Source organism: Phacochoerus africanus, chromosome 8 (assembly GCF_016906955.1).
Source record: "Phacochoerus africanus isolate WHEZ1 chromosome 8, ROS_Pafr_v1, whole genome shotgun sequence".
Lineage (NCBI taxonomy): Eukaryota > Metazoa > Chordata > Mammalia > Artiodactyla > Suidae > Phacochoerus > Phacochoerus africanus.
This window is the reverse complement of record NC_062551.1, coordinates 66,720,727-66,745,822: the sequence shown is the minus strand read 5'-3', so window position 1 is coordinate 66,745,822 and position 25,096 is coordinate 66,720,727. Positions and strand designations below refer to the sequence as shown.

Below are 25,096 nucleotides of genomic sequence, written 5' to 3'. Positions count from 1 at the left end.
CTAAATTTCTGAGGTTTTTGCAGGTAAAACTTTCGAGACTTTCTGCCTTACCTCTTATTTCCCTCTCCCTATTTCTGCTTCTCACTCTGTCCTCCTGTCTGTCCCTCTGCCTGCCTGTCTCCAGGTCCCCGAGTCGTCGCCTCTCTCTGTCTGGCTGTCCCTCTCTGTGTCCTTCTGTCCCTGTCTCTTCCTGGCCCTGGGGGATTATCTCCCCACCCCCTCCCCGCTCGGCCCCCTTTCCTCCTTCTCCCCATCAGTGCTCTGGGCCTCCCCCCTGCTCTTTGGCGGCCCCAATCCCTCAGGTTAAAAGCCTCACCTATTCCCCGCCCGCCTGCCTGCCCGCGGCGCTCCTCCTGATGCTTTCTTTGATGAGACGCCAGTGAGGTGATGTCTGGGTTTTGTTAAATGTCATAAATAAATTATTAATCCTCTCTTGGGTTGGAGCACGCACTCCCCCCCCCATTATCACACCCGTGGTGAAAGGGGCGCTGCAAGGACTGATGGGAACCTCAGCCTTGGCGCCCCCTCCTCGGCCAGCCCTCGGGTGGTCCAGAGAACACCTGGCCCAGCAGGGCGCAAACCAGAGACGACCACCACCACCTACTCCTTCAGCACCCACCAGCCTAACCCTCCCGCAGCCCTGGGCCATTGCCAAGCGTTTAGACTGCATCTCACTTTCTAATTCACAGCCCATGGGAAAGGTGGTACCAGGTCCATTTTAAGGGTGAAGAAACGGGCTCCGCGGGGAAGGGGTTGGGGGCCGCCCTGCCAAGGGAGGGCGGATGGTTTGAAACCGGTGCTCCCCGCCCCGTCCCTCCCCCTGGCCACCAGGTGGTCTCGTTTCCTGCTTGGGGGAGGGGAAAAGCCCCTCTCCCCAGGCTCCCCAGAGGGTGTCGAGTTGAGTGGGGACCTGTCGCTGCTAGGCTTGCTCTCCTTTCTGGACCCGGATGTTGATGCTCTTGATCCGGTCCTGGCTTGACCTCTCCACATCCTTCCACCACCCCAGATCAGATAACCCAACTCTTTTTCCTTTCACAGTCATGGGCTTTTTTTTTTGTCCATGCCCGCAGCATGTGGAAGTTCCCTGGCCAGAGACTGAACCTGAGCCACAGCAGCGACCTAAGCTGCTGCCGTGACAGTGCCGGTCCCTAACCTGCTGAGCCGCCAGGGAACTCCAACACAATCATTTGTTTTGCTCTGATGGCCTTGTGTTGGCTAAGTTCCCCGGGGGCTGCATTCTTGCCCAGGCCCCTCTGGGCTCTGCAGCTGCCCCTCCCCTGGAGGACTGGGGCAGGAGGTGGGCAGAGGGTGGGGTCTGGCAGTAGAGTAGCCCTGACCCACTGAGGGACCCCAGGTGACCTTCCAGAGTCACCTCAGTGTCCCCAGGGTGTGCCCGAGCTTGGCACACAGGCTATGCTGTTTAAATATTTGTTAAGGAAATGTGGGAAAAATCTGAATTCTGGGAGAGTCCATGCCTGGAGGGAGGGACAGGCATGGGGACCACACCTGATGGTGAGAGCCACCTGCCGGAGCTCCATCCTGGCTGTACTACCTACCTGCCGACTGTGAAACTGAGATGTGGGCACTCTGGTGAGATCCTGGGAGCCTTGGTTTTCTCCTCTGCAAACGGGCATAATAATAGCACCGCCTCGCAAGCTGCCCTGTGGAGTAGATGAATGAACGTGAATTAGCTTGTGCTCGATGCCTCCAGCCTGGCGCAGGTGGACCTGGGGACTTACAGGCGTTGCCCAGGAAGAGGGTCCACCGCCCTTGCCTGCGCTGCACCCTGCAGTGCAGCCTGGGGGTTCCGCCGGGCGACCCCAGAGCGATGCAGGGAGCCCCTGGGGGGCTGGTGGTGTGCTCGGGGCGGGGGGGGGGAAGCAGCAGAAGCCCTGCCTGTCTCTGAAGCAGCCTCCCCCACCCGCTCCCCAGGGAGACAGAACAGGGCTAATGGGTCCTAATTATAGCCCCTCTGGGATCGATGGAGCCTCGGGCCCTGGAGGGGCAGGGCTGGTGCGGGAGGCCGATGCCAGGCGGGGCCAGGAGCTGGCAGCACAAGGCGTCTCGAGGCCACCCCTCCTCGGGACCATCACCCAGGGCAGGCGGGATCCTACCTTCCCACTGGCTGGGCCCTGTGAGGGGCCGATGGCACGGGGAGGGTTGCTGGGATGTGACTCCCCAGGTCTGTCTGGTTTGAGGAAATGCTCAGGGCGGTTGCAGAGGACGGAGGAGGGGCGGGGCTGGGGGGAGCCCCGGGTGTGGATCAGGGGGGTGTCGGGGAGCAGTGTCACAGAAAGGCAGTCCTGGGTGTCCTCAGAGCCACCAGAAGCCGGGTGGGAGAGGAAGGGCCTGTCAGAGGAGGGAGTGGGCAGGGCGGGGTCTCCCTCCTCCTTGTGCCGACTCTGGAACTTTCTGAGAGGAGGGAGTTAACCAGGCAGAGGGCCCTGGGCCGAGAGGTCTTCTCTCCAAGGGCAGAGGGCCTAGGGCCTTGTCCTTCTGGGCGTGGAGTAGGGCCAGAGTGAGCCCCCCAGGCCTTCCCAGGCAGGGAGGGGGTGCGGCCCAGGGGAGAGAACAGGCTTTCTTCTAGAATCTTCCACAACCACCTGTGTATCCCCTTTGCTGTTCTACTGGCCAGTCAGTCTGGGACTGCGTTCTGGGCTGGCCTTCCCAGTCTGGGGGACTGCCCTGCTGAGGGGGCCGGGGACGGGGTGGCAGGAGGCAGGAGGAGAGGCCCCTCCCAATTGCGTCAGCTGGGCCTGTTACATAACTGTGCTGGGCATTGCCAGGGTGCGGGGGTGGCTCTGCCCAGGCGGTCTCTTTGCGGCTCCAGGGGGTGGGGGGGGAGTGGAGGCGGGAGGGGGAGTGGGCAGGCGGGACAGGCCTCAGATCCCCAGCCCGGCTCCCCGCCAACCATAGCCATCCACTCCAGGGGGACTCTAGGCGACTCTAGGAACCCTTTCACCTGCCTCGAAAATCCTTTCTCCTCCTGTGTCAGGGCTCTGGGGACAGGACAGGGTCAGCTCCTGTGGCACCGCTCGAGGCCTCCGTGGTAAACCCAGCTTTGGGCCGCCCTCGCTGCTCACACCGTGTGCCCTAGCCCTGGCCAAGGTCACAGCAGCCGTGCCCTCCACGGGTCCTGTCCCCAGCAGTGCCCCTCTCTGCCAGTCAGGACCACTGGGCTGGTTTGCGGGGCATGGTCAGCATGCAGGCCACCTCCTCCGTGGCAGGTCCCTACCTGCCTGGAGTCAGGAGTCTGTGTTTGCCCAGCTGAATGGGGAGGGGCTGGACCTTGGGCACGCCATGGCCCCTGCCCCCTTAAAACCCTGGGGGGCTGTAAGGACAAGGCTGGCCCTTGCTCCCTGGGAGCAAGGTGCAGAGGGTGCCCAGATAGTGGTGTGGTCCCCCACCTTCCCCTGGTAGCGGTGGTATGTGTAGGATGGGTGCTGTGGGGCGTGGGGGTGGCAGGGGCACCCACTGGGCCACCAGAGTCACCAGTGCCCTCTAGCTGCGTCCAGAGTGTGATGGGAGCCTTTTCCCTCCCTACCAGGGACTCTGGGGGCGGGGGTGGGTGGTCCCAGGCCCCTGGGTGGGCCCCGTGGAGGATGGGGGGGGAGTAGAGGTTGGTGTGTCCAGGGTGGGTACGGTGTCCAAGCATCGGTGGCTCTGACATGTTCAACACCCAGGATGGTTTTCTTTAGAAGACTTTTCCTGTTATATTTTATTTTACTTTATTTTTATTTTTTTCCTTTTTGGCTGTCCCAAAGCATATGGAGCTCCTGGACCAGGGATCAGATCTGAGCCACAGTTGTGACCTAAGCCGCAGGTGCGGCAATGCCGGATCCTTAACCCGCTGTGCTGTCCCAGCATTCCCAAGATGCCACTGATTGCATTATGCCAAAATAATATGCATTATTATATGTACTTTTAATGATTTTAGTTTGGGGGGGCCCTCTTACCTAAACGTGATGCAGCAGGGATACTCTGCCCATTTTCCAGATGGAAGTCACCTGAGTGGCCTGGTGCTTCTCGTCCCCCTCAGAGTCTCCCTGGGTGACAGCCCCGCAGTGGGGTCCCACTCAAGGGAGACCCCAGACTGCGTGAGGAACCCCACTCCCGGGGTGCTTCTCTTGGCGCCCCCGCCCCCCCCTGCCCTCACTGAGCACATGGGTAGTGAGGGTGGTGGATAGGCCACTGGCGTCGGGGGTGACTTTCTCATGGGCCCCTTTTGTGAACTCTTGGGAGGTTTGGCTGGTTCTTTCTGGAAGCTTCCTTCATCCCATGTGGACAGATGTAGCGCTCCTCTGGGTGGTTTGTTCTTGTGGCCTTTTACTCCCAAGGGGACCCTCCCGTTCTCCCCCTGGGGCCAACGCCCGGTGCCCAGGAACTTGGGGCGTGTGCCCTTTCTTGCCCCTGGTTTCCTGGGTGGCAGTGAGACCCTGGCCACGTGCTCCCTGTGGGGGCAGCGAGAAGCGTGTCAGCAGCAGGGTCTTCGGTGACACCCACTGCCCACCCCGCTGCTCCCCGGTGGCCTTTCCCATTCCTGAAGGAGCGAGGGATTCAGGAAAGACAGCAGCTTCTAGGGAACCCACGTCTCTCTGTGGAATGTCCCATTGTCCCCGTTGCCGAGTCCGGCTGGTTTGGGGCACCGGCTGTGCATGCATGTCCTGTGCATGTGACAAGGGAGTGGACCTGTGTGGGTGCGTGTGTGGGAGCAGGACGTTGGGGGCAGGTGGCCTTCCAGTCCCCATTAAGGGGGTTCCTGGCATCTTCCGTCTGGTGTCTCCTCCAGACCCCCGGGCACTAGCCCCACGGTCCACGGGTTCCCAGTGTGCTGTGACCTGTATGTCCCTGTCAATCTGCATTGATGAGGGTTGTCTCGGGGCCACACTGGGGGCCTCTGGAGGGCAGCGATGGGCCTGCTCTGTCCCCAGGGCCAGCTGGAGATGGCTTCGTGACTCCGTGGGGCTGTTCCCTCCTCGGGGAGCCGTGTCGACACGGCCGCTTACTTGGGCCCTCATTTTGGCTTCAGCTTCCCAAGCTCCATCCAAGCAGGGAAGGTGGTTCATGCCGCATTTTCCAGATGACAGAAGGGAGGCCCAGGGAGGCAGGGTGCTGTGACACAGCCTCCAGGAGCTGGGGTTCCACTCCACGGGTCTGGGGGTGGCTTTGAGGGGCGGGGGTAGGGCAGGGAGCTAGATGGGGGGAAGGACTGGGGGTGCCGGGGGTATAAGTGGGAGCAGGCAGGGGCGGGGTCATCTGGGGAGGGCAGGTGCCCGTGACCGGGCCAGGTTGGGGGGCAGGGGTGCTGGCCGTCCCAGCGCCCCCCCCACTCTGTGTCCCTGGGGGTCTCCTGAGGGACGTGGGAGAGTAACCCCTCGCTCCCTCCTGATCCTCCAGAAGAAGAAGACGGTGGCCTTGAAGCCTTTGATGACTTTTTCCCTGAGGAGCCTGTGAGCCTCCCCAAGAAGAAGAAACCCAAGAAGCTCAAGGAGAGCAGGTCCAAAGGGAAGAGGAAGAAGAAGGAGGTGAGGGAGGTTGCCCTGCGGGGGTCGTGGCTGCTCCGCCTGGGCCTGGGGAGAAAGACCCGGGCTCATGGAACCTTTGGGGGGCGGGGGAGGGGGTGCCCCGAGAGCCGAGCTTGAGCGAGAAACACCCGAACTGATTGATGCCCGGCATGGGCTGTGCCCACGGACACTGCCCGAGATGTCTCTCGCATGCCCTGTCTTCTTCAGCTGGGTGTTTCCGGCGTTTAGTCTCCTGCTCTGGGAGGCTGTCCTGGGCTGTGACAACACGGGCTCGCCGGCGTCGCAGCCCTTCACCCAGGGGCCCTTTCTCCCACTGGGAGCTGGAATCCTGATGAAACATTAAACGTGGGACACAGGACAGCCTGGTGGGGGCTGGGGCCCCCGGTGCTGACTCTCGAGAGCGTTTCCAGGACGCGTCCACGCAGACTTGCTGTTCCCTCCTCATCAGCTGGGGGTCCCGGGGGCAGAGGGGAAGCTAAGGCTGACTCAGGCTTAAAGCCCTTCGCCCTTGTAGGGCACCGCGGGAACTCCCGTCTCCTTGCCACGTGATGGCTGCCACCTCTTCTTGGCGTCACTCAGTCCTGGAAGTGGCCTCACGGGGTGTGTACCCTGCTTTAGAGACGAGGCTCAGGGATGAATGGGCTCCAGGGTCACAGTGACACAGCTGAGATCCGGCCCTGGGGCTGTCGGCCGCTCCCCCAGGCCCGGTCCCCCCGGCCTGCCAGCTCCAAGGGGACGTGTTGTCACGTCTGGCCTTCGTGCCCCCTGCCCCCAGGAGACCCACCGGGGCCAGCCTCGTAGGGGAGGCGGTGGGGAGGGTACTGAGGCCTTCAGTGGCCCTGGGGCAGAGTAGCAGTGTGTGCGTGTGTGTGTGCGTGTGTGTACACGCGTGTGCACCTGCGCTTTCTTGCTTGCTGGAATGTTCTCATGTGCCCTCAAAGGCCCCTGTGGACCTCTGCTTTGTCCCCTGCGAGGCTTCGTGGTGGGGGAGGGCGTGGTGTGACCCAGCTCTCGAGGGTCCCTGAGGATGCTGCGGGCCGGCGGGATGGTGGGCAGGGGACAAGGGCTGGACTCTCTTCCTCAGATCTCCCCCAGAGCCACTGTCTGCACCTGTCAGAGCCTTGCTCTGTGTCTGCAGTCAGGGTGGGGGGCATCGCCTATCCATCCTCCTGCTTATTTGGGGACAAGTCAGTTGTGGGCCAGTAGGGTGCCGCGGGAAGGCCAGAGGCCCTTGGGGACATCCAGGTGTCAGCCTGGAAGTGTCTGGAGGGCAGGGGCTGCCCTGGGGACCTGAGGTGGTCAGCCCAGGCCTGGCCTGTTGGGAGCCTGGCATTCCCCAGCCCGAGGCGCCCACGTGAGTCCTGCCTCTGCTCTCTGGGGAGGCCGGGTCAGCGTTTCTCACCTGGACCAGCCCCTGTGCTGCTGTCCTGGCTCCTGTCCAGGCTCCTGCCAAAGCTATCCAGCCTCTCCCTGCCCACTTGTGGCCATGCCAGGCTGCTCCCCTCCTCTGGCACCCATAGGCTGCCCTTTCTTCCCAAGCCCAGGGCTGCCCCTGACGCCACCCGCCATCTCTGCTGCCCCTCAGCTTGGTCCTCACTGCCTGGGCCCCTGGACTGAAAGGTCACCCTACCTCTGACCCCAGGGCTGGCATGTGGGCTGCACCAGGGAAGGTTTGTGAGCTGAAGCTCCTGGTCCCTATTATCCGGGTGGGGAAGTGGAGGCGGGGGAGGCCAAGGGGGGACACGTGCCTGGAAGCTCCCCCACTGAAGGGGACCCTGTGCCAGCTCCCCCGCTATGGGGAGTGGGCTTGGAATCCCCGCCCCCGGCGGCAGATCTGCCCTTGTTCCTGGCAGAGAATCAGTGGCTCGGGCTGGCAGGGCCCTGGGGTGCAGGGGGCCGACTTACTGCTCGAGGCCGTGAGATCTGCTGCCACAGCCCCGCTCTTAACCCGCAGACCCGAGGCTCTGCATGTGGGGTGGTGGTGGATTCCAGAGTCCCGGGGTTGAGTGACTGGGGCCAAGCCTCGTCCCTGCTCCTGGGCGACTTCTTTCCTGCAGCTGCTGGAGAGGGAGGCTGGGAGCCAAGAGCAGTTGCATGTGGTCTTTGGTCGCAGGCCTCAGGCTGGGTCTGCCTGGTTCCCATGTGCCACTGAAGGGCCATTGGGTCCCCCAGGGGCCTGTGGGTGTCCCCCTTCCTCCCCTTCCGGCCCCAGGCAGGGCTGGGCTTTCTCTTGCCCTCCTGGGTAGAGGGTACAGCAGATGCCTCCCTCCTGCCCTGGTCAGGAAGGAGCTGGGGGTGGGCCGTGTCTGGGCAGCGGCGCCTCAGGGGTGAGGTGGGGTAGGGGACCGTGATCAGCGGGTCCATGTCTCCTTCCTCCGGCCCTGCCTGGACATGTGGCTTTGCCTGTCTGTGAGCCTGCTCTGGCTGCTGCGGTCCGAGCTCGGCCCCTCGGCCGCATCCATCGCTTCCTCCCTCTTCCTCGTCTCGCGTGCCCTCTCTCTCATTTCTCTCATTTCTCCTCCCGCTCATCTTCCTCCCCCGCCTCCATTCTCTCCGCTCTCCCCCCACTTTCCTCGCTCTCTACGAGAGAGATGCAATTCCGGCTCTGCTCAGCTCAGCTCTTGAAGGCGAAGGCGGGGTGGACACAAGAGCTGCAGAGGACCAGCGGTGCCAGACAGGCCCCCAAGGTGGCTCTTCGGCCACAGCTGCCCCCTCCCCGCCAGTGCTGAGAGCCTGGCTTGGTAGCCGTCAGATCTCAGAGGGTCTGGAGCGCGCTGCGGCCAGAGAGCAGGGTCCTGCCCCCCGCCCCAGATCCCAGCCCCCAGGATGTGGGCAGGGGCACGCTCCTCTCCCATCTCCAGCCAGGTGCCACCACACAAGGCGGCGGGTGGAGGCAGCAGAGGGCCCTGGGGCGGGGGCGGAGGTGGGGGGAACCCTGCTGCAGCAGGTTTTTTGGGAGGGGGGGACAGGCAGCAAGTCGTGAATTCTGATTTCCGTAAAATAACCCAGCTTGGGCCGGAACCTGAGCATATGTAGATGAAGCTCCTCGTCAGACCCAGCGCAGGAGGGAGAAATGATTTCAACCTGTACTGCAGCCGTTGCCATAGCAACCAATTATTCAGTGCTAAGTTATAACTGTTTATAACACTCGTGAATGGGAAGGCTCATATTTCATTCTTTCTTTTTCCCTCTCAATCTTGAAGGACCCCAAATTGAGAAGGACCAACTCTCCCAGTCCTTCCTTTTGCGTTGAAATGCCTCCTTTTTAGAGATGCGGCGTGTGTGCTGAGCGCTGGGCTGAGGGGCGGGAGAAGGGCGGCCCTGATGGAAAGACAGCTGCAGAGCCGGGGGGAGGAAGGGCAAGCACAGACTACCCACGCGGGGTCCCCAGGGCCTGCACTGGTGGCACGTCGTGCCCTCAGCCAGCCGGGGGCTCAGGGCAGAGACCCCGCTGGCCCGCCCTCAGCTCCTGGCATGCCCAGCCTGGGCGTGCCAGGCAGCTTTGCAGATGGATTCTGGTGGGACTCCAAGTCCACTTAGATTCTTCTACCCTCAGGGGCATCCCCTGTAGTCACACCTGGGGATGCTGTAGCCTAAAGGACAGCATCAAGGTCACAGTCCTGACTGGTCCTGATGTTCAGAGCCCACAGTGTGGCTTGGGGCTGAGGTTGGTTAGGGCTTTCTTAGGGCCTTTTTGGTTCATACCCTGTGTCCTCCCTGCGTGTGGCTTGGCCTGTGTGCCCCCCCACCCCCGGTAAATTTCAAAAACAAGAAACCAGAAAAACAAACAAACAAAAAAACAACCAAAAAAAACCCAAAACCAAATGGCTGGTCTACTCCTGATTCTCGGTCATTCCTCTCCTTCTTGCCACTGGCTGACCTGCCTCCCTCAAGTCTTGCTGATGGTCACTCCTCTTTGAGTCGTTTTTGGAACCACTCACTGCCCTGTCTCTTGCCCCTTTCTCTGCAAGGAAGGAGTTTGGAAAAACAAAACACAGGAGAAAGGAGGTCGTAGATGTGTCCAGACAGCTGGATGCAGCGAGATGCTGTGGCTGCAGACCAGTTGCACCAGTGGGAAACCCATCTCCAAAGACCAATCCTGCAGCCCACCTTCCACTGGCCCCGAGGGTGGGCAAGACGGCTTGGCTGAGATCAGGGTGCAGGTGTAAGCTTCATGGGATGGTGGAAGAAGGCAGGCACAGAGGGCATCAGGGACTGGGTGGGGAGTCAGAGAATTGAGTATCTTCTCTTCTGCTGAGCTTTCCCCAGTGCAGGTAGACAGGGCGGGAGGGGCCCCCCTTCCCTGAAATGAGGGGCTGCTATTGTCATCTCCCACTGGGTGACAGGGGCCCTGCCCTGCCCTGCTCTGCTGTAGCTCCAGCTCATTCCTTGAGAAAGGGCTTTGCCCTCCCACTCCCCCACCTGTAGCCCCAGAGTGGCTCTGGACCAGCCCTCCTGGCCGTGCTCAGCTTGGGGCCTTCTGCCAGGCAGCAGCCACCACCCCTACCCCGCACTCTGCACACACACACACACACACACACACAGAGGGAAGTCTGCTGGAGGCGCCTCCCTCCCTCCTTCCCTCCCCTCGCCTCCAGCTCTCTTTGGGCCCTGCTGGCCACTGCTCGCCTCTCTTTCACTTGAGATGCCACAGTGTCTGCTTCCTGGCAGATGCTCAAGTGTGGCCACAAGAGCCCCTTCCGTTGGCAGGGGCTCATTTGTACTGTAATTGTCGCCCAGCTTCGGGCACTGTCCACGCAGGTGGCTTTAGTCCACTCCTGATGGGCAGAAACAGGGGGCATAAGGCTGGTTGTGTCCTCCAGTTTGTGGTCCTGGCTGCATCATTGGCTTCCAAGCAGAGTTGGGACATCGTGGGGTCTCGGGACCCTCCTAGTGGAGAATGTTTAAGGCCTTCTCTCACCTGGTCTCCTTTGTTCCTCTTATCACCCTTTGCGGCGTCCCCATTTCACGGACGAGGAAGCTGAGGTCAGGGTGCTGCAGTGACTTGCCCGGTTCCCTGGCCAGCAAGGGTCAGAACCAGTCTCTGTCTGGAAGCCTCCCCAGGGAGCCCCGGGACCCACTGTGGGTCCTTCTTTCTGGGATCAGAAACCAGTCTGGTTTCTGATCCCAGGGCCGCTGAGGGCCCGCCCTGCGCCCCTCCCTTGGCCGGCCCCACAGCCTCTGTCCGAGGTGCTGAAGTCCATGGTGGCCTCCTCCCCCCAGCCTTACCTTTGCGGGGCTGTGAGCTGGGATACAGCCTGTCTCTCGGGTCTCTTGAAGGCTGGTCTTTCCACGCTGGCCAAACTCTAAACCCTCAGCGGAAATGGGCCTCCCTCTCTGACCCCGGCCTTCCCAGAGGACCGAGGCAGAGCTGGGAGCCATGGCCATTAGTCCTGGGCACAGGAGCACCTGCAACGCTGTCCTGCCCCGGGCAGGCTCTGGCAGCAGCCAGGACCAGCACTGCCCCTGGGGCCGAGTCTGTATTCCAGGAAACACTTGGGTTCTGGAAAGGCCCAGAGGCCCCGCTGCCTGCCAGCCGCCTGCCAGCGCACTGACTCAGCAGCTTAATGGGAGTGAAAGGTTTGGGAGCAGGGAGCCGGCTGTGGGGAGAGAGTGAGCTGGGCAAGCAGGAGAGTCGGGAAGTGCAGGGACCCCCCCTACCCTCGTGGGTCCTTTCCCAGCTGTCACGAGAGCCTTTCTCCCGGGAAAAGGCTCCACTCCGCGGCAGGGCTGGGAAGGGCAGAGCCGGGCTGAGGGCCTCCTAGGATTCTCCAGGCAGACCCGCTGCCCTCTGGCTTCTCTGCCCTCCCGCTCCTGTCCCTTCCCCTCCCCTCCCCCTCCTTCCTCCTCCCCTCCCCCTCCTTCCTCCTCCCCTCCCCCCTCCTTCCTCCTCCCCTCCCCCCTCCTTCCTCCTCCCTCTCCAGCCCCTCTTTTGCCTCCCTCCCTCCCGGCTCTTTCTGGAGCTCATTCTCCATCTCTCTTCATCTCTTCCATGCCTCTCTTTGCTTGAAGACAGTAAACAGCCAGCAGGAAGATGCCAAGCGCCCAGCTTCTCTCGCAGACCCAGGCTGGGAGGGGCCTTTTCAGCCCACTGGCATGTCAGAAAGCCAATGCACAGCTTTCTCCAAGGGGCAGTGCCTTTCTGTTGGGGATGCCCTCTGTGTTAACACCCTTATCTCCATATAAATGGGCCATTTTCTGCCTGTAGCGACGGGAAACTAAATCAGGGAAGCCAAGCTTAGGTGCTGTGTAAATGACCTTGTCTCGTATTGAGATAAAGCAGCTGCAGGGGTGGGGGCAGTGGGGAAGGTGGGCTTGTGCCATAGCAGCTTCTGGAGAGCCCACAGGCATATCCAACTGGGATGCGAGCTTTGTGTTAATTATAGGTTTCACTTGATGCACGCAATTCCGTAGGGTGCGCACACAAGCGGGGAGGTGAGGAGCTGGGAGCGGGGGTGGGAGCCAGTGGCTTTTGTGCACCCGGCCTGCCTGTTGCTTTTTGGCTCTGGGCATCATGCCTCTGCCACGATTGCCTGGGCCCAAGTGCCGTCGCTGGACACTCATTAAAACCCTGAAGTCAGAGTTCCTGTCGTGGAACAGTGGTTAACGAATCTGACTAGGAACCATGAGGTTGCAGGTTCGATCCCTGCTCTTGCTCAGTGGGTTAAGGATCCGGCATTGCTGTGAGCTGTGGTGTAGGTCGCAGACGCGGCTCGGATCCTGCGTTGCTGTGGCTCTGGCCTAGGCTGGCAGCTACAGCTCCGATTCAACGCTTAGCCTGGGAACCTCCATATGCCGCAGGAGCGGCCCAAGAAATGGCAAAAAGACCAAAAAAAAAAAAAATTAAAAATCCTTCAAAAACAAAAACAAAAAACCCTGAAGTCCGTAGGAACGTGAAGCAGAGCCTGAGCCCCACCCTAGGGCCGTCTGAGCAGGCTGCGCTGAGCGTGCCTGGTCAGGGGGTTCTGACTTCATACAAGGCCTCGTCATCCGCATGGCACCATTTGTCACAGACCAGTCACTGGTGCTGAGACCCTTACCCCATGCTGGCTCAGGGCGGTGCCTCTGGCTGGGCTTTGGCGATCATGTGGGGGTGACTGATCCAGGAAGTATGGACCAACTGACTTGGCCAGGAGGCCACTCTTGCGGGTCAGTACTGCTGCCCAGGACTCTAAAATCTTTTCTTTTGAAAGAGTTGGTCTTATGTATTGACATTTTTTTGGCCGTACCCATAGCATGTGGAAGTTCCCAGGCCATGGACTGATCCGTGATGCCAGCCACAGCTGTGACCATGCTGAACCCTTAACCCATTGAGCCACCAGGGAACTCCCAGCACTCTGCATTTCTTGGGCCCCCATTTGGCCTCACTGTCCCCCCTTTCTCTTCCAGGGGAGCAATGATGAGCTGTCGGAAAATGAAGAGGATCTGGAAGAGAAGTCAGAGAGCGAGGGCAGTGACTACTCCCCGAATAAAAAGAAGAAGAAAAAACTCAAGGACAAAAAGGAGAAAAAAGCCAAACGAAAAAAGAAGGACGATGACGAGGATGACAACGATGATGGATGCCTCAAGGTAACACGGGGGCCCGGCTCGGGGACACCCGCTCGGACGGGCTGAGCCTCCTGCTGTCATCTCTCTGCCTCTCCGAGGGCAAAGACCAGAGCATCCTTTCCCACGAGTGGCTCTTGGGGCAGATGGGTTCTGGGTGTGCATGCGTGGGTGCATGTGCGCGCTCGTGAAGGTCACAAGTTTGTGAGAAATACTGTAGCCACAAGTCCGGGAGACACATTTGAAATGATCGGGGGCAGGAAGGAGTTGGGGGAGGAAGTCGTGTGGCCTCCGGCTGATGCGTTGTCCGCTGTCTTGGCCACTGAGCGCACAGCTGTCTCGGCGGGAGGAGGGCGATGGTCTGAGCTCAGGTTTGGTGTCAGGAACCTCTTGTTTGGAGCAATGTGGGAAAAATGAAACAGAGGGAGCTTTTGCCAATAAGTGGCTGGATGGAGTTCTCATTGTGGTGCAGCGGAAACGAATCCGACTAGGATCCATGAGGTTGCAGGTTTGATCCCTGGCCTCGCTCAGTGGGTTAAGAATCTGGCGTTGCTGTGAGCTGTGGTGTAGTTTGCAGAGGCGGCTTGGATCTGGCATTGCTGTGGCTGTGGTGTGGGCTGGCAGCTGCAGCTCTGATTCGACCCCTCTGATTCGACCCCTAGCCTGGGAACCTCCATATGCCGTGATTGTGGCCCTAAAAAGAAAGGAAAAAAAAAAGTGGCTGGACAGCTCCACTTACGGTAGAAAGGAGACTTCATCCGGGGGTGTTCTGAAATCCCGCCTGCATGGGCATCCGTGAGAGGGCCCCAGGGAGCGAGAGTCAGGGACGCCGTGGTGATGGACTGGCAGCACTCCCCAGGGGAAGGCCTGTCCCTGTGGGTGTGGGAGTGATGAGAAGGGGCCAGCGCCCCTGGAATCCCTAGGCTGCTTCGCGGGGCTCGGAGGGGAGGGAAAGGGGCCTGGGGCCAGGCAGGCAGGACACACTCGGGGATAAGCTGCCTGCTTCCGCTGTTCCTTCACGGGCTCCCAGCTCAGTCTGAGCTGGCTGTGGATTTAAAGACAAGTGCTCCGTCAGGATTAGTCCAGGGGCCGTTGGGCGTGGCAGAGATGCTGACTGCCGGTGCCTTGAACTTAGGAGGTGCTGGTGCTGTCCTGACACCCAGAGGGAATTCATTCCTTAGCAGGTGTTTTATGAGTCATCCCTGACGGCTAACGGCTGAGAGGCTGACAGCTTTGGAAGATGAGCTTGCAGGAGTCATTCAGGTTGTCCTGTAATAATGTCATCACTCGCTCCCTCGCTGCCCTGCTTCCTGGTGGGAACGGAGGTCCGATGTGCCTCCAGGAATGGCTGTGTGTCGGGGGCAGTTTGGTTAAGGGAGGTGGGGTCCCACTTGGGAGCACCTCTGAACCGTTGCTGAGAACAGGAGGCTGGGAAGCGATCTCTTGGGGCTGAGGGAGGCTGTGTCCTCTACCCATTGCCGGGGCAGAGCGCCCAGCTCTGAGGGGCTTAGGCAGCTTAAGGGGTTTGTTGGGTCGGCGCCCCAGGAGTTGAGAGGCAAGGGGCTTCCAGCTCCCGGTACCCAGTGGTGTCATCCAGGGCCCCGTTTCTTTGTCTTTGTGGCTGAAATGTGTGTGGCAGTAGCTCAGGGCTTCCTGGAGACCCGGTGCCCCATCTGGGGAAAGCTGGCCTATGTCCTAGTTGTCTGAGCAGGGGACCCAGGGGTGCCCCTTCCTGGAGGTGAGGTCACCTGCCCTCCTGGACCAATGACTGTGGCCCGGCCTGTGTGTGGTATGTGCTGATTGGTGGAGCAGGTCAGGGGGTGGGACTAGGGCAGCAGCCTGGCACAAGTGGGAGATTAGAGCGAAGGTCCTGCAGGCACCTGTGCTCTTTCCCTCCTGTGAGAGAGATGCTGGTAGCCCCTTTTTACAGATGGGGAAACTAAGGCCCCCATCTCTAGAGGCAAAGGAGCTTGTTCACCTTTCTCTGCCGGTTTGTGGCAGAGCCAGCAATGGAACCTGGTCTGTCTGGCCCAAGCTCATGGCCCGCTACCCCCATCCCAGCCAGCCCAGGTCTGCCCAGTGACCTGATGCTTGGCTGGCTGTCTCAATGAGTGCCCTTGGCCCCAGCGCCCCACCTGGAAAGTGAAGCAGTCGCTGAGGGACCCTCTCCGGGCTCTGTCCCCAGCTGGGCGATGGTCCCACGCTCTGCTCTGGCCAGGGCACACCTTCCTGGCCCCAGAATCCAGCAGCGGCCTGTCCTTTCAGGAGGCCCATGGGTGACTGTACCGGGTGACATCCTGGGATGGCCTCATTTCTCCCAGCATCCCCTGCTGCCTCCTCAAGGACACCTGTACCCCTAAAACCCAGCTTCAGGCTGCTCTTTTCGTCCTGATGCTCAGGTTCCCAGAATACTCAGTAAGGCCTCTTGTTATTCCCACCCTGGGTGCGCACATGGCTCCCTCCAAACCCCTACGTTAACCCCCTAGGCACATGGCCCCGTACCTCTCCCCCGTGAGCTGGCATCTGAGCCATTCCCACTGATCCGGGGGCTGGTGGCCTGGGATACTGGAGGACGTTTTCCGCGGTGGGTGAGAACTGCCCTTGTTAAGTCGCAGACACAATCCCCCCTGCTTTTCTGAGGCCTCTTTGGGGGGGGGAGGCGGTGTGAGGGTGCAGGTTAGAAAGACCTGTACCTTTGGAGCTCCTGCTGTGGCGCACCTGGACGGGGGGCATCTTGGGAACGCTGGGATGTGGGTTCCATCCCCCGCCGGGCACAGAGGGCTAAGGATCTGGTGTTGCCACAGCTGGGGCCTAGGTGGAGACTAGGCCTGATCTGATCCCTGGCCCGGGAGCGCCATAAGCTGCAGGGCGGCCAAAAAAGAAAAAGGACCTGTACCTCTGATTCCACGTCCACCCCATGTGTCTGTAGGAGCCCAAGTCCTCAGGGCAGCTCATGGCCGAGTGGGGCCTGGACGACGTGGACTACCTGTTCTCGGAGGCTGACTACCACACGCTGACCAACTACAAGGCCTTCAGCCAGTTCCTCAGGTGGGCCTCGGGGTTGCCATAGCCGGGCACCCACAGAGACCAGGCCTGCCTCCCCGGGGGCCCACAGGGCGGGGGGAGAGGGCCAAGACCCCGGGCTCCTGGGGGGGATGGGCAGTCAGGCTGACACTGACCCTGGGCGGAGCTGGCAGGAGGGGCAGGACCCTTGGATTTTAAAAGACGCTCTCACCTCCTCGCTGGCCCTTCACCCAGGGACCGTGGCCCCAGTCAGTCCCCGGGGCCCTAAGCCTCCATGGCTGCTCTCAGCTCTGGAAGAAGTGGCCCCACACACCCAGGGGCCTGCGGTGTGCCCCTCCCTCTGGCCCCTCAGGTCTTCCAGGATCTGGCGGCTGGATTAGATCACCAGCCGCGTAAACGGAATCAGACGCGTTTGGGGACCGACTGGTGTCTGTCTTTGTCCTCTTCCCTGCCCTCCCTTCTGCCCAGTTTTCCCAGTTGGCCACACATCCCAGGTGGCAGCAGAAGGGTGGGCCTGGGGCAGGTCACGTGGGCCCCCCCCCCCGCCCCACCCACTCGGTGCCGCCCTCACCCTCCACCTCGCCCCCCACGCAGGCCGCTCATCGCCAAGAAGAACCCGAAGATCCCCATGTCCAAGATGATGACTGTCCTGGGTGCCAAGTGGCGGGAGTTCAGTGCCAACAACCCCTTCAAGGGCAGCTCGGCGGCGGCTGCCGCGGCGGCCGTGGCCGCGGCCGTGGAGACGGTCACCATCGCGCCTCCGCTGACCATCAGCCCCCAGCAGGCACCGCAGCCGGTGCCCATCCGCAAGGCTAAGACCAAGGAGGGCAAGGGTAAGGCTTCGGGTGGGTGGGCACCCGGGCCAGCCGGGGCAGCAGGCCTGTCCTTTTTTTTTTTTTTTTTGTCTTTTGTCTTTTTTGTTGTTGTTGTTGTTGTTGTTGCTATTTCTAGGGCCACTCCCGCGGCATATGGAGGTTCCCAGGCTAGGGGTTGAATCGGAGCTGTAGCCACCGGCCTACGCCAGAGCCACAGCAACGCGGGATCCGAGCCGTGTCTGCAACCTACACCACAGCTCACGGCAGATCGTTAACCCACTGAGCAAGGGCAGGGACTGAACCCGCAACCTCATGGTTCCCAGTCAGATTCATTAACCACTACGCCACGACGGGAACTCCAGCAGGCCTGTCTTTATCAAGGACCCGGTGCTCTTTCTCCGCTGTGTGCTGGCTTCCGTCCTGCCTCCCTTTGGCGGCTGCTGGGGACGTGGAGGAGGTGGTGGGCTCGGAGCTTTGGGAGTTTTCCTGGGCCTGGAGGACAGGGCAGAGGTGGCCTGTGCTGCTGGGAGTTAGGGGGTTCCTGAGTTTGAGGCTGCATGATTCCCCGCAAGAAGGGGTCCCTCTCTTCTGAAGCCCCGATCCCTGGATAGGGACATTCGTGAGTGTGGGTGTGGTCGGGGCCGGCCCCCCAGGAAGGAGGTCCCGCAAAATCAGACTCCGTGGTGGTGTCTGGCTGGGAGAACAGAACAGCAGAGGCCCCCTGTGAATTGAAGTTCTAGGGGAGGGAGGTTTCTTCTCCGGGTGGAGGGGTTTTGGCCCCATTAAGGGTACATGGATCTCCCCAGGGCTCTGAATGGTGGGGCCACTTGCAGCTCATGCTCCTGGGTGTCCCTGTCTGGGTTTTGATGGGGGGTGGAGGGGACCCTGGGGACCCCTTGTTTCTGCCCCTAAGGAGCTTTGGTTTCTGGGACCATGCACTCCTTTGCCGAGTCCCTGCAGGGGGCCCATGGGCAACTGACATGGGCTTTAGAACCCGCTCCTGGCCGCCCAGACTGCCTCCTTTCTCATTTCCTCTCGGGCTTCAGCCGCTGGGCTGTCGATTCCCTGAGTTGCCTGTTCAGACTCTGAAAAATTGAAATAGATTTCCCGTGGCACCGCTGAGGTTACAGCTGGGCTCCCGGCCGCATCTCTCTGTGTGTGATGTGGTGGAAGAGGGCCGGGGGCGGGGCCACCTGCCTCCAAGCCCCCACCTTCCCTGCTCGGCCTGGTGGGAGGGGCTGCTGGGAGGTCCTTACTCCCCTGGCAGCTAATTGTCCTGTGGCCAGCTCTATAAAAACAGCCTCACCCCTGCTGGCCACCTGGGAGCCAGTGTTCCCTGGGGATGATTGGCAGAGGTGGGGGCAGTCTCGATGCCAGTGTGGCTGGGCCTGGGGACCACCTGGCAGCTGGCAGCTGGGGAAGGGCTTCCTGCCCTAGCAAATCCCCAGGGCCCGGGTATGGACTGCAGGTGGGTGGGTGTGCCCTCGGTGGCCCTGCTGGCCCTTGGGGCCCATGGTTTTACTGGGAACAGCTCTTTTCCAGGGAGAGGGATGGGACTGGGCTGTTCCCAAGGTGGCCGAGGGCATAGGGGCAGTGCAAGGGCCAGAGCTGGGCCAGGGTTCTCTTCTGGCTTCCCCTTCTACTTGCTGTGCATCTTCAAGCAAGGATGCCAGCCTCTCGGAGCCTCAGTCTTCTGGTCTGAAAAGGGGAAACGACCCTTTCCTTTCCGGCTCCTGTGAGCTGTGAAAGCCTGGCGGGAAGGCGAGCGAGCCGTGGTGAGCGCTGCTTGTTCCCCGGTGCTTTTCAGGGCCTGGAGTAAGGAAGAAGGTCAAGGGCTCCAAGGATGCGAAGAAAAAGGGCAAAGGGAGAAAGGTGGCCGGGCTCAAATTCCGCTTCGGAGGGGTCGGCAGCAAGAGGAAGAAGGGCTCCTCGGTGAGCGTGCGTGTGTTTGCGTGTGTGCTGAGTGATTGAATGACTGTGGGAAGCAGAGCTGTTCTTCTGGCCCAGGCATCCCTCTCTCATCTTCCTGTCCTACACGCAGGCCTGCTGGGCCTGCTTCCCCACCTGACTGGTGGGGGTTCAGAAAGGATCCCTCAAGGGCCCCTGGAGCTTGGGCGCTGGGTGGGCAGCTCTCCTGCCCTCCCTGCTGAGCTGGGGGCTCGGTCCAGTCCCTCTGCCCCAACTGCCTCCATCTGGGCAGCTGGCAGGAGAGGCCTGGTGGGGCCTGGACGCTCAGGTCTGCTGGGAGGGTGGGCCCAGGAGGGGGGCATGTAGGCAGGACCAGCCTGGGCTGGAGGCCTGCCCCTCCCTGGCCCTGGCAGGGCTAGCTCTGGCACCAGGTTCAGAATGACCCCAAGTCCCTGTCTGAGCCTTGGGACCCTTTTTCTCTGGGGGTGGGGACATTTAACATCCCTCCTGCCCCCACAGGGTACCTGTTTCCCTCATCTGCCCCAGCCCTGCAGAGGGGCCCAGATGGAAGCCACAGGTCTCAAGTTTAGCTGCCATGGAGGGGAGCACGGAGCAGCAGCTGTGGCCCAGCCTGGAGCTGGTGATCCAGCTTGGCTTAGCTTTTGCGCGCATGCTCATGTGCCAGGCTGTCTGCTCCATCACGGTGGGCCCTGCTCTGGAGCTGCTAATAGTCGGGAAGAGGTTTGGGCATGTGTGCTGGGAGCGAACCAACCACAGGCAGATGGCACAAGCTGGACCTGGTGCACAGGCTGTGCACGGGTCTAGTTTGGGAGCGATCTGGGAAGGCTCCTGGGGGAAGTGTCCTTAGGGCCTCCCCTTGAGGGACGTGTAGGAGCTTGGTAGGGTGGAGGGCAGGGCCTGGGAGTGTTACGGAGGTGGAAAGTGTGGGGAATGGCTGAGGGCTGGAGAACAGGGCTTGGGGAGGGTGCTAGGACCTCAGGCTGGACCCATGGGCTGGGCCCTTGGGTTTCTAGCTGGCTGGAGAGAGGAGATGAACCACATCTGTGCCTCTGGAGCCTCCACCGTGCCCCACCCCACCCCACCCCTGCCGGGGCCTGCGAAGCCCCAGGGCCGGCTCTGGGCTCACAGGCCCTCTCCTGCCCCTGCAGAGCGAGGAGGATGAGCGAGAGGAGTCGGACTTCGACAGTGCCAGCATCCACAGCTCCTCTGTGCGCTCCGAGTGCTCTGCTGCCCTGGGGAAGAAGAGCAAGAGGAGACGCAAGAAGAAGAGAAGTAAGGCTGCCTGCCTGCAGGGTTCCCATGGCCGTCACCGTGGACGTGGGGGTGCAGAGCCCCCCTTCTGGAGCGGGGAAGGGCAGTGTCAGGCCTCAGCCGTGCAGATCCCCTGTGCTTCCTCAACCACCCCAGCCTCTATGGCCAGGAGAGGGGTCCTGTCCCAGCGAGTCAACATACATTAGGGACCTATGTCAGCCACCCCTGGTCATTGGCCCTGGCAGAGGGGGCACCGGAGAAGGAATTGCTTTTTCTTTCTTTCTTTCTTTCTTTCTTTCTTTTTTTTTTGTCTTTTTGCCTTTTCTAGGGCCGCTCCTGTGGCATATGGAGGTTCCCAGGCTAGGGGTCTAATTGGAGCTGTAGCCACTGGCCTCCGCCAGAGCCACAGCAATGCGGGATCTGAGCTGCTTCTGTGACTTACACCACAGCTCACGGCAACGCCGGATCCTTAACCCACTGAGCAAGGCCAGGGATGGAACCCGCCACCTCATGGATCCTAGTTGGATTGGTTAACTGCTGAGCCACGACGGAAACTCCAGGACCTGCTTCTTGACCTCGTCTACCCTCCATGCGTTCATTTACCCTCTGCCTACCTGTCCCCTCCCCCCACCTCCACCCATCCTCTGTCTCTCCATCCTCCTTCCCTCCCTCACTTACTTTATCCATCCCCCATTCACCTGTCTACCTGCCCACCCACCTGTCTTCTTTCCTGCCTCCTCCCACCCACCCACCCACCCCATCACCCCTTCACCCCTTTACTCCCTCAGTTCACCCTGTCTTTCTGTTCACTACCCTATTCATCCAGCATCTATGAAGGGTCTACACTGCCAGTGCAGCCTGGGGTGGAGACTGGTGGTGCCCTGGGAGTGGGGACGAGGCCCCCACGATGGTCTCTACCCTCTCCCCAGTTGATGATGGTGATGGCTACGAGACGGACCACCAGGACTACTGTGAGGTGTGCCAGCAGGGCGGGGAGATCATTCTGTGCGACACCTGCCCGAGGGCCTACCACCTCGTCTGCTTGGACCCAGAGCTGGAGAAAGCTCCGGAGGGCAAGTGGAGCTGTCCCCACTGTGTAAGCTCTTGGCAAGACGCTCCGCGCCTCGGTTTTGTCCGCGCCTGGATTCCAGACCCGGCACGTGGGGAGGAGCCAGTGGGAGGGAAGGAGTCGCATCCCGGTGGAGGCGGGGGGCGGGGGGGGGGAAGGAGTGGTCCCGGCCCAGGATGCCTCCATCTGGACTTCCCCCTCCAGGAGAAGGAAGGGATCCAGTGGGAGCCGAAGGACGACGACGACGAGGAGGAGGAGGGCGGCTGCGAGGAGGAGGAGGACGACCACATGGAGTTCTGCCGCGTGTGCAAGGACGGCGGCGAGCTGCTCTGCTGCGACGCCTGCCCCTCCTCCTACCACCTGCACTGCCTCAACCCGCCGCTGCCCGAGATCCCAAACGGTGAATGGCTCTGCCCGCGCTGTACTGTGAGTGTTACGCCCGCCCCGCGCCGAACGCCCCGCCCCGGAAAGGCCCCGCCCATCACCTGCAAGGCCCTGCGCACAAAGGCCCCAGCCGCCGAGGCCCCGCCCCAGCCGGCCCGGTCCGCTAAGGCCCCGCCTCTGCCGGCCCCGCCCCGCCCACCCGCGACCCCACCCCCGCGGTTCCAGGCCCCACCCACTACCTCTGCCGCGCGCCCCCGCCCCGCCCCCCGCTAGACCTGAGCTCCCCGCCGGTCCAGACCCAGCTCCCACTGGCCACAGGCTCCATCCCAAGCCCGCTACCATCTGCCCCGAGGCCCCCACCGCCTCACCCAGGCCCACTCCTCAATCCCCTTGCGTCTCAGCCGCTTAGAGAGAGCTGTCTGTGGTGGTGACAATCCAGCCTTCAGCCACCCCAGCCTCTGTTGATGGGGTATCTCTCTAACGCTTGCTGAGTTTTCAAATACCCTGGGCTTTTGTTATTCCCATTTTTAGATGAGAAAACTGAGGCTCAGGGCAGTAAAGTGTCTTGCCCAAGGCCACACAAGACTGAACCGTCCACTCAGACCCACCCTGGACCTGACTCTTGTCCCGGGCCTGGGGGTGGCTGGGGGAGGCCTCTGGGGTGGAGTCTCTGTTTCTACAGGGAGAGGGGAGCACCCCCCAGTCACCATAGGCATTTGAAGGCCTCCGTGGTCTGAGTTGTCCCCAGCTACCCCCCCAGGGCTAGATTCCCTCCCCCCATCCTGCCCCATGGATCCTGGGCTGGGCTGTGCCCTCCGTTACCCTGTGTGCATCTGGACTTCTGTGTGTGTGTGTGTGTGTGTGTGTGCACACCCTCCTGTGTGCATGGCACAGGTGGGTTCCTGAGTATAGGGTGGTGTCTCGGAGTCACCGTGGTGCTGTCTGATGTGGGGAGCAGTGCAGCCTGTTGGAGGGAGCCTTGGGGCGGGGCCCTACGACCAAGCTCTGAACTTGGGGACCCTCCTTTGTCCACAGTGTCCCCCTCTGAAGGGCAAAGTCCAGCGGATCCTGCACTGGAGGTGGACAGAGCCCCCGGCCCCCTTCATGGTGGGGCTGCCGGGGCCTGACGTGGAGCCAGGCGTCCCCCCACCCAAGCCTCTGGAGGGCATCCCAGAGAGAGAGTTCTTTGTCAAGTGGGCTGGGCTCTCCTACTGGCACTGCTCCTGGGTGAAGGAGCTGCAGGTGAGGCGCCTGGGCAGGTGTGGCTGTGCCCAGGGCCTAAAATGTGCTGGCCAGCTCCTTGAGTGAGGGGGATTGTGGGGAGCTGGGGGACAGTGGGGGCTGAAGGCAAAACTGTCCTGCCTGGGGCCCAGGCTGGGGCTGGAGGAGCTGGGTTGGGGGGTGTCGGGGTCACGGCCCTTCTCCTTCCGTGACCTGTGCCCGGCCCATGAGCAGCTGGAGCTCTACCACACGGTCATGTATCGAAACTACCAAAGAAAGAATGACATGGACGAGCCACCGCCCTTCGACTACGGCTCCGGGGACGAGGACGGCAAGAGCGAGAAGAGGAAGAACAAGGACCCGCTCTACGCCAAGATGGAGGAGCGCTTCTACCGCTACGGCATCAAGCCCGAGTGGATGATGGTCCATCGGATCCTGAACCACAGGTGCGTGCCCTGAACCGCGCTGGAGCGGGGTGCCCGCAGATCCGGGATGTGCTGGCTGCTTCAGCCACAGGGCCACGTGTGGGTGCAGCTGGGGCAGGAGGAGAGGGGGCCCTGACTCGCAGCCATTTGACCGTCTGGCTGGAGGGGTTTTCATGCACACAGGTATGCGTGCACACGCGTTCACACTCACATGTGCAGGCATGTCACCTACCTGGTAGGAGAACAGTTCCTAAGTCGTGTACATAGAGGGACACCTTTCCAAATGGCCCTTGAGGTTTGTAGACTGGATGTGGTGGCCGGGACCCTTGGGCTCCTGGGCTTCTGCTGAAGTTGGTGCTTGAACCTGCGGGAGGGTCCCAGAGACCAGGTGGGCCTGAGCCGTGGGAGTGTGGACACGTTTGCGCTTCTTTTATGACACGGCTGACACCGCTGCGCGCTGTCTACCCCAAGCCGCAGGCATTTTGCCTCCGCTTTCGTGTTTAAGGATGGGAGCAAGGTCTCTTGCCCAGGGTCACATGGTGAAGAGGTGGTGGCACTGGATTGGAATCCAGTGCTTTTCTGGAGGCAGGGCCTGCTTGCTTGGCCAAACCCCAGTGCTCCTGCGACAACCCTTTGTTGGGCAATCGGAAATTCCCCAGGTGACAGTGGTCAGAGGCTGCAGAGGCCAAGGCAGGAGGCTCCTGGACGCTGAGAGTCTGGCTTCAGTTTGGTGGGTGGTGGGAGCTCTTGCTGATTCTTGAGCTCAGGCTCTTGAAATCCGGTGGTGGCAGACAGGTGCAGGGTGGGGCGTCTGGAGGCTTTGCCTCGGAGGGACTTGGGATCCAGTAGACCACAGGTGTCCCAAACACAAGAGTTAGGGAGACCAGAGCTTAAGGACCTGAGCCTGGAGTTCCCGTTGGGGCTCAGTGGGTTGAGAACCTGACATTGTCTCGGAGAGGATGTGAGTTCGATCCTTGGCCTCACTCAGTGGGTTAAGGGTCTGGTGTTGCTGTGGCTCTGGAAGTGGGGGGCGGGCAGGAGAATTTGGAGAAGTGGTCCCTTGGCTATGAAATGCCCCCTCCTCCCACCCTCAGGTCTCACTGAGAGTGACCCAAGCCCCCCACTGAACTGAACCACAGCGTTTTTACCGTTGTTAAATTGCATGTTCAGAACATAAGCGGCGGTTTTTCTCACTGCCTCCAAAGCAGGGCAGGCAGGTGAATTTCTTCCAGATTTATTACCTGAACAGTCTGAGTAACAGCTGATCACTTAGTGAAAAAAACAATCTATTGGTTTCTGTGGTGACTGGGCATCGGTCTTTCCTCCGTGGTTCCCCAGGCCAATCACTGCCATTTAGGGGAGCATGCATGGCTCCCCGCGCCCCGTGGGGCTGCTCTGGCTTGGTGGCCCCAACAACTCAGGCTGGGTGGGAGGCCCCGGGACACTTCCGGGGGCATGTGCATGCTGCAGGGCAAGGTGTTTCTCTGAGCACCCCTTCTGTGCCACTGGCTGGACCATCGGGGCCCTGTGTCCCCGGGGGTCTTTGGAACCTTTGGGAGGGGGCATCTCATTCTCCTCTACTGTGCGGGGATGGGCCCTGGACCAGGGTGGGAGTTTTTAAGGGGAAAACAAAGGCCTACAGTCCAGGGAGAGCTGACTGACTCAGTAATTAAGAATTCCAGAGTTCCCGTTATGGCTCAGTGGTAATGAACCCGACTAATATCCATGAGGATTCCCTCCATGGGTTAAGGATCCAGTGTTCCCGTGACCTGTGGTCTAGGTCAAAGATGAGGCTCAGATGCGACCCCCAGCCTGGGAACTTGCATATGTTGCAGGTGCAGCCCTAAAAAAAATAAAAGGAGCTCCCATTGTGGTGCAGCGGAAGTGAATTCAACTAGTATCTATGAG

At 61.1% G+C, this 25,096-nt stretch overlaps 1 protein-coding gene across 3 annotated transcripts in view; it reads left to right on the top strand.

The window, feature by feature from the left end:
• Positions 1-25,096, top strand: part of CHD5 (chromodomain helicase DNA binding protein 5) — a 79,156-nt gene that overhangs the window by 4,370 nt on the left and 49,690 nt on the right. For all 3 annotated transcript variants that reach the window (XM_047791236.1, XM_047791237.1, XM_047791238.1), the window contains exons 2-11: positions 5,398-5,525; positions 12,915-13,094; positions 16,000-16,118; positions 16,689-16,927; positions 18,717-18,841; positions 19,987-20,110; positions 21,019-21,185; positions 21,363-21,584; positions 22,578-22,784; positions 22,998-23,209. In XM_047791236.1, the coding sequence (XP_047647192.1) occupies positions 5,398-5,525; positions 12,915-13,094; positions 16,000-16,118; positions 16,689-16,927; positions 18,717-18,841; positions 19,987-20,110; positions 21,019-21,185; positions 21,363-21,584; positions 22,578-22,784; positions 22,998-23,209 (1,723 nt within the window). The remainder of the gene's footprint in view (positions 1-5,397; positions 5,526-12,914; positions 13,095-15,999; positions 16,119-16,688; positions 16,928-18,716; positions 18,842-19,986; positions 20,111-21,018; positions 21,186-21,362; positions 21,585-22,577; positions 22,785-22,997; positions 23,210-25,096) is intronic.